Raw genomic sequence first — 9,058 nt, 5'->3', positions numbered from 1 at the left:
CCTCAACACTATCACTGGTCTAGTCCATAACACTGTCACAGGTCTAGACCTCAACACTACCACTTGTCTAGTCCCTAACACTATCACTGGTCTAGTCCAAAACACCATCACTGGTCTAGTCCCTAACACTACCACTTGTCTAGTGCTCAACACTATCACTGGTCTAGTCCTCAACACTATCACTGGTCTAGTCCATAGCACTATCCCTGGTCTAGTCCCTAACACTACCACTTGTCTAATGCTCAACACTATCACTGGTCTAGTCCTGAACACCATCACTAGTCTAGTTCCTAACACTATCACTGGTCCAGTCCTCCCCCTCAGCACCTGCAGCAGGTTCCAGCTGTAGCAATGCAGTCACTGTGCAATCTGACTGAGGGAGGTTATGGATGTCTCTGTATCACTGTGGAACACATGTTTACCCTTGGGAAGGTGTAAACTCTGATGGTAGTAATCTCTTGTATCTTCAGCCTGGACACCACTGACGGTCAGAGTGAAGTCACTGCTAGATTCATTGCCACTGAATTGAAATGTAATTCAAGAGGTGCGAGTTCTAATAGAGTGGATCAGGAGTTTCGTTTTATTGTCAATATATCGGTTGATTCCGCAATAAACACTCATGTCCATGTGTACTGTCCTCCTTAAGGTATATGCAACCATAATTTGACAGCCAGCCAACCTTCCGTAAACCTCTAGTTTTATAGTTGAAATGGTGTAAAAGGCTATGCTTTATGAAGGCTTAACAAGAAGGATGGCAGAAGATAAACAGCAGTATTACGTCACTCTTTTCCAACAATGAGGCTGAACTGCATAATTTTATACTTCCTATTTTACCACCAACAAGGAAGTAGCACAGCTTAGTACACGTTAGCTGCGACTACACAAAACAGCCACTGAATGGCGCCAAATCAAAAGGTGCTTACCAAAAGGCAGAATGCTCCACGTCTGGCGTCTGAAAGAGGCCACTATTAATTCATGTTACACACATACCTCAAAGACCAGCAAACCTTCAATCTTCCATGGCTAAAAGGAGTATGACCTCTGAGGCGGGTCTCAGAAATTTCTTAGTGGTCCCCTGGGCAGTAATCTTGAGTTCCACTTCGCACACATTACTGTCACTGCTGGTGAAGGTGGAAGTGACCAGTGCCATGGGCCACTCGTTGCGAGTTAACTGATTGTCTTTTAAGAGCATGAGATCCCCATCTTGTAGGTTGCGGTGAGCTTCAGTCCACTTGCGTCGGCAGGGAGGTACTCACGGCTCACAACTCAAGGTCTTTGTCAGTGAAGTCTCCGGGAGGAGGTGGTGCCCCAAACTTTTGGGTAAGCAGCATAGCGGGAATCAGGATGAATGGTGAGTCTGGATCGGTGGAGACAGGAACTAGAGGTCTGGCATTGATTATGTCTTTGACCTCAGGGTGCACAGAACTTAATGTGAAAGGAGACTTGTTCTGTAGCAGCATGGAGTCAAGGATTCTGTGTGCCACTCCAATCATGCTCTCCTAGGCACCTCCCATGTGTGAAGAGTGAGGAGGMTTGAATTCCCATGTGCAACCTTGTTCACTTAGGTAGCTCTGGACTATAGACCTCTGACACTGCTCGTTTCCGAGTTCCAACTCCTTACAGGCTCCTATGAAGTTTGTTCCACAATCTGATCTTAGCTTTTTTGCTAGTCCACGAATGGCGAAGAACCTCCTGAGGGCGTTGATGCAGCTGGAGGTGTCCATGGACTTTATGACTTCAATGTGCACTGCCCGAGTGCTCATGTAGATGAAGAGCACTGCCGAGCATTTGCTTTGAGCTTGACCTCCWCTGGTATGGCGAGCAGTGACTGTTCAAGGGACAAAGACATCCAAGCCCATATACGTGAAGGGAGGGAATGTGCTGAGGCGTTCGGGTGGCATGTCTGCCATTTTCTGTTCTTCCTGTTTCCCACAGATTTTCTGYCATGTGAAGCACATGTGTAGGACAGAGCTGATGAGCGGCTCCTTCTGTGAAGTGGRGGCCTTGGTGTTTCACCTGCTCGTGGTAGTACCGTACTAGCAGTGTGGAGATGTAGCTGTGTCTTGGTAGGATAAGTGGATTATTCTCGRCACTGTTCAGCCATGCATGCTTTAGACGGACTCCTACTTTGATGAGACCTTCATCCGAGATGCAATTCAGCTTTGAAAATGAACTGCTCTTAGAAATGTTTATTTTCACTTTGTGTGCAGTGAACACCTCAGGATAGGCTTCTCTTTGAACTGACCTGATGATTAGATTTTTGGTTTGAGACAGCTCTGTTGGAGTGTGGAGTTTGCTGCACTGATACCAACCTCTGCGTTTGTTCGGCTGGCCCGTTGGGTCTGYCTTGAGAGTGCAAGCAACTTGGATGATGAATGCGACAGCTCTCAGTAGGGATTTCCAGGAGGAGAAGCGTTTGAAGTGCTCTGAGGTAAGTGGTTTGTCTTTGACTTGAGTGATGTAGCTTGTCACCTGCGGGACGGGTTTCASCATCCAAGTCTGGACTGACCTTTTCGAAGGGAACTTGCGTCTCTGGGTGAGCTTGGTTAGGTTTGTCACAGAACGCTGGTCCCGTAAACATTGATGTACTGAGCTGGGAAACTGAACCAACCTTGGTCGGCGTGACTGTGTTCTGTGGGCAGAGACTTGAGCCCATCATCCACATAGAAATCTCTCTCCACAAACTGTTGAGTGTCTGCTACGTGGTATTGCTCACCTTCTTGAGTGGCTCGACTGAGCCTGTAGATGGCGACGGCCAGAGATGTGCTGTTACCGAAGACGTGGACCTTCATCCTGTACTCAATTATGCCTTTTGGCATGTCATTGTCTCTGTACCATAAAAATCTCAGGTTATATCTGTGATCTTCTCTCACAACGAAGCAATTAAACATCTGTTGGATATCTGCCGTTATTGCTACAAGTTCTTTCCTGGGGCGGATGAGAACTCCCAGAACACTGTTGTTTTGGTCTGGGCCTGTGAGCAGCACGTTGTTGAGAGATAGACCATACTGCTGTGCACTGGAAACGAAAACCACCCTGATCTGATCCGGCTTATGTGGATGGTAGACCCTGAAGGTCGGGAGGTACCAACACTCTTCTCCGTCCTTCAGTGGGGGTGCAAGCTCTGCATGGTTGTTTACGAATATGTTCTCCATGAAGGTGACAAACTGCCCTTTCATCTCAGGCTTCTTGTCCAGGCTACGGAGTAGACAGGTGAGACTGGTGAGCGCCTGCGTGCGGTTGTTCTGGAGAGGTTGCCTAGGTACTCTGAAGGGGAGAGCTGTGTGTCTTGTCTTTGTAGAACTCTTTGTTGATAGTCTTTCAAAAGACTGTGTCCTCAATTCTACGTTGGAGAATAATAGTGAAGACATCAAAACTATGAAATAACACATATGGAATCATGTAGTAACCAGAAAAGTGTTAAACAAATCCAAATATATTTTATATTTGAGATTCTTCAAAGTAGCCACCCTTTGCCTTGCAATGTCCGTGCTGTAAGACAGTGCTGCAAGGAGACAGGACGGATAGCTGATCGTCCTCGCAGTGGCAGACAACGTGTAACAACACCTGCACAGGATCGGTACATCCAAACATCACACCTGCGGAACAGGTACAGGATGGCAACAACAACTGCCCGAGTTACACCAGGAACGCACAATCCCTCCATCAGTGCTCAGACTGTCCACAATAGGCTGAGAGAGGCTGGACTGAGGGCTTGTAGGGCTGTTGTAAGGCAGGTCCCTACCAGACAACAACGTTGCCTATGGGCACAAACCCACCATCTCTGGACAAGACAGGACTGGCAAAAAGTGCTCTTCACTGACGAGTCGCGGTTTTGTCTCACCAGTGGTGATGGTCGGATTTGCGTTTATCGTCGAAGGAATGAGCGTCACACCGAGGCTGTACTCTGGAGCATGTCATCCTGACATGACCTTCCAGCATGACAATGCCACCAGCCATACTGCTCATTCTGTGTTTGATGTCAGTGTTCTGCCATGGCCAGCGAAGAGCCCGGATCTCAATCCCATTGAGCACGTCTGGGACCTGTTGGATCGGAGGGTGAGGGCTAAGTCCATTCCCCCCAGAAATGTCTGGGAACTTGCAGGTGCCTTGGTGGAAGAGTGGGGTAACATCTCACTACAAGAGCTGGCAAATCTGGTGCAGTCCATGAGGAGGAGATGCACAGCAGTACTTAATGCAGCTGGTGGCCACACCAGATGCTGACTATTACTTTTGATTTTGACCCCCCCTTTGTTCAGGGACACATTATTCCATTTCTGTTAGTCACATATCTGTGGAACTTGTTCAGTTTATGTCTCAGTTGTTGAATCTTATGTTCATACAAATATTTACACATGTTAAGTTTGCTGAAAATAAATGCAGTTGACAGTGAGAGGACGTTCTTTTTTTGCTGAGTTGATATTGTATATGACAATGTTGAGGCCACGCCATTTTGACTTTTATATCAGATCAAGGGCTTTATTCAATCCGTATTGCTGAAGTTCAGCGCAAAAGCCCAATTAAAATGTGAAGTCTTCAGCGATTCAGATTGAATACAGCCCTAACTGTCAGTTCAATCATGCTTGGACTCGTATGTAAGTTCCTCAAATAAGTTAGAGAACACTTCTCTAAACTAAAGCTGGTAGGATTCCTCTGGTAGTGGTGTCTGTTCTCTGTGACTTTACAACCAGAGATATATCTGAGATAAACAAGGAATATACACAACATTAATCAATATTACTGCTGTTGCTTTTGCTCCTCTATTTCACATAGTCAAAATGGAGGAAGACAAATGTAGGATTTAATGTTGAACACTGACTGTTCTGTTCCTAAGAGGATAACTGACACCCAGAAGAAATATAAAAGACAAATTTCAGGATTTAAAATGCAATTCATATGTTTTATGAATTGTATAAACAGCTCATATGAAGTGTTTCTTCTACCTTGTTAAATGGTATTTGTGTTGATTATGATTCTGAATGAGTGATCTTCACTGTAACAGCTGCAGCATCACAACACAGAAAGGTTTTTGTATCAGCAGTAATAGGGATTGTATCACTGTGGTGGACTTTTGGTAGCGGCACCAGACTAGATGTTGGAAGTAAGTAAACACCAAAATTAAGAACTTTTTTCACTTTTTGATAGTACTCAAATGTATCTGTAAATTGTGTGACATGTTGAACAATTCTTATTTTTAATAACAATATATTTTATTATATATATATTTATTTTTTATCAAAAAACTATTTAAAATAAAGAATCTAACATTATATTTGGCAAGTATTCATATGAGTTCATGATTTATAAAAAAATATATATTAAGTGTTCAACTTGCCCAATGAGTAGGAGGTTTTGTACGAGCAGTAATAGGGATTGTATCACTGTGGTGCACTTTTGGTAGTGGCACCAGACTTGATGTTGGAAGTAAGTTTCTTGATGTTTGTCTGATTCCATTTTTTTTTACTCTTTCATCTCTATTAAAAGATTTACATTTGAGATATTTTACTTTCCCGAAAATATTGTTCTATATTTCTATGACTGTGCCTTGTTTCAACAGTTTATTGAATCGCATTGTTAAATTGTAGGCATTTATTTGCATGTTTGATTTGTATGATTGCAGACTATATAWCTCTTYTTCTGGTATGATAACTATAGTATCTCTTATTGTAGTCGTCTCATGATAGCCTACACTGTTAATGTGGATTCTGTATATGAGGTTATTCTGATCAGATACATTCRTAAAAAAATATCTGTATGACTAGTAATGGTAGAGTTAAACACTTCCCACTGGGCACAGACGTCAGTTCAACYTTTAGTTTTGATGTACATTTGTTTGAGTTGTAAACTAAAGTAAAYTCAATGTGAAATCAACCAAAAATGTCATTGGATTTAGGTTAAAAGTCGGGTTAAAAAAAACGAACTGCCTTTACTTTGACGACTTTTGGCAAAGCCAATCAGTTTTCCATGTTGATTTGATGTCATCACATATATTTTTGGGGTTGAAATGATGTGGAAACAAGGTTGATTCAACCAGTTTTACCCAGTAGGTGCATACTTGAATGCTTTCTACTTGTATACTTGTACTCTGCATTATATAATATTACTGTTTGTGTTTRCTTCAAATCCTTTAGCAATCTAACAATATTCATATACAGTTTTAGAAGTAATTTCCAAAGTGTTTTCTTTGACGTAATTGATGTGTTCTGTTTGTTCCAGGTAACAGTGACCCCACCCTCACCGTCCTGCCCCCCTCTAGTGAGGAGCTGTCCAGTACAGCAACAGCCACACTAACGTGTCTGGCCAACAAGGGCTTCCCCTCAGACTGGACCATGAACTGGAAAGTGGACGGGACTAGCAAYATCCAGGAGGCCAGTCCCAGGGTCCTGGAGAAGGACGGTTTGTACAGCTGGAGCAGCACCCTGACTCTCACTGCCCAGGAGTGGACCAAGGCAGGAGAGGTGACCTGTGAAGCCCAGCAGAAATCTCAGACTCCAGTCACCAAGACCCTGAGGAYGGCTGACTGTTCTGGGTAGGACCCACCAGTCACACACCCCTGTGGAGAGAGATTGCTGGTTCCTCTGCTTTGACTTGCTTCYTTCTCTGATTTAGTGATCGCTCTCGTATTGAATAACAGGGGGCTTGGCTTGAGWTCATGTGTCAATCCAATCTGTAGACTGAGATTTTGTTCGTTTTAGATTTGATGTGATCTYTTTTATTCACTATCATGTTTGCTTTGATGCTTCAATTATGTAATAATGGATTCAAATAAAGATGTATTTTTGCAATCCATAATTGTGTTGTTTCTATTAGTTACCTGGATCATAGATATATTTGTAATATTCTGGAAAAATAAATGTCATCAGTAAGGCTGATTCATGGTGTCTTTGAAAATTGTCAGGCCTAAACCTCATTCTCACTTAACATCATCATTGACCAGTGATTAACACCATCTCAATATACTATGATATAATAGAAGAGGCTCTGCCATGGTAGTAGTTGATGACTGTCTTTACTCATCAGGATACTGAGTCTGTGTCAGACATGTTTAACTTGACAGACTTTACAGCAATAAAATAAGAACTATCACACAGTSTACGGGTGTCTTGGACGTGTGTTATAGTCTGTGATTTGAAGTTAAATACATTATWAAAATGACTAATATTGCAAGTGCCACTACTTCAAGATAGAAAGTAGAGTTATAGTCTTCTCTATCTCCAAGCCCCTGGGGACAGGGTGAACATCTGGTGACAGTGCTGCTCTATTCTGGYACAAGCAGAACCACCGAGCCCTGTCTATGCAAATCTGTTTCACTCCCACTGCTACCAATCTAGTTTCAGTTTCACTGCCTGGACTGGGCCAGATGTGAGTGGGTTGACTAGTTTTACTGTAACCTCTATGGTGGATTCAATGAGTGGGACTTTCTTACAATGAATAAATCAGCATGTAATAGATTACATGTAAGATGGGTATTACTAAAGACAGGACTGCTAGGCGGCAAGATGGCGGACTGAACATAGCAGTGCAAATCACCTCAAGATAAAAACAAACAAGATATTAGCACTGGATCTGGATAACAGGATAACAATCTGGATAACAACACAAAACAAATCATAAGGCTAGAGAAATGTATCTACAAATATTAGGAAAACAAGCAACACCCAAACATGACGGAGAGTAAACAAGGAGAACCAATCTCCAAAAGAAAACGCCACTCCTCGATGGGTACAGACGATTTAAGCTTTTAACCCCCGGGTATGGTAAGGGTGGAAACTGATCTGTTGAAATCAATAAATGAAAAACTGGGCATAATTGAACTACCCATTAATGATACAAATGAGTTAAAGGCGAGCCTTGAGATGAGGGACGAAAAAGCTGTGACAATGGAGAAAGAAACAAACAAGCTAAAAGGGACAGTGAATAAGATTGAAATGGAAATTAAAACTTCTTATGGGCAGGTGGGACGGTAGCGCCCCACCTGGCCAACATCCGGTGAAATTGCAGAGCGCGAAATTCAAACTACAGAATTATAAATATTTAACTTTCATAAAATCACAAGTGTAATACATCAAAATAAAGCTTAACTTCTTGTTAATCCAGCCACTGTGTCAAATTTCAAAAAGGCTTTACGGCGAAAGCACACCATGCAATTATCTGAAGACAGCACCCCACATACAAAACCATGAAAAACATATTTCAACCAGGCAGGTGCGACACGAAAGTTAGAAATAGCGATATAATAAATGCCTTACCTTTGATGATCTTCTTCTGTTGGCACTCCAAAAGGTCCCAGTTACATCACAAATGGTCCTTTTGTTAGATAATGTCCTTCTTTATATCCATAAAAACTCAGTTTAGCTGGCGCGCTTCTGTCAATAATCCACCCAGTTTCCCTCCATCAAAATGCATATAAAATGAATCCCAAACGTTACTAATAAACTTTTCCAAACAAGTCAAACAACGTTTATAATCAAACCTTAGGTACCCTAATACATAAATAAACTATAAAATTTAATACGGAGAATCGTTATTGTCTTTACCGGAGGAAAATACCAAAGAACATGTTCTCATTCACGCGCTTGGAAACACTACAGCCAAAATGGGAGCCACCTAGAAAAACTATAATTTCTGGCAAATTTTTCCAAAACCCAGCCTGAAACTCTTTCTAAAGACTGTTGACATCTAGTGGAAGCCCTAGGAATGGCAATCTGGGAGGACTTCGCCTTATAATAAAAGTGACAGCCTTTGAAAACAGTGGCAGGCCAAATTTTTTTTTAGGGATAGTTTGTCCTCGGGGTTTCGCCATATCAGTTCTCTAAAAACTCACAGACATTATTTTAACCTTTTTTGAAACTTTAGAGTGTTTTCTATACAAATCTACCAATTATATGCATATCCTAGCTTCTGGGCCTGAGTAACAGGCAGTTTACTTTGGGCATGCTTTTCATCCGGATGTGAAAATACTGCCCCATACCCAAGAGAGGTTAATGAACTTAAAAGGAGAACATCTTTATGAGAGAAGATTTACTTGACATACAGACTGAAACTATGAGAGAAAATC

At 42.3% G+C, this 9,058-nt stretch overlaps 1 gene segment (V, D, J or C); it reads left to right on the top strand.

Annotated features, from left to right (window-relative positions):
* Positions 1-4,778: 4,778 nt before the first annotated feature.
* Positions 4,779-7,072, top strand: LOC112071616 (Ig kappa-b4 chain C region-like). The segment is given in 3 exon segments: positions 4,779-4,794; positions 4,985-5,101; positions 6,217-7,072. Coding segments are annotated over 3 exon segments (450 nt in total).
* The last annotated feature ends 1,986 nt before the right edge of the window (positions 7,073-9,058 follow it).

This window comes from Salvelinus sp. IW2-2015, unplaced genomic scaffold, assembly GCF_002910315.2.
Source record: "Salvelinus sp. IW2-2015 unplaced genomic scaffold, ASM291031v2 Un_scaffold1667, whole genome shotgun sequence".
NCBI lineage: Eukaryota > Metazoa > Chordata > Actinopteri > Salmoniformes > Salmonidae > Salvelinus > Salvelinus sp. IW2-2015.
This window is presented reverse-complemented; position numbering and strand designations above follow the sequence as displayed.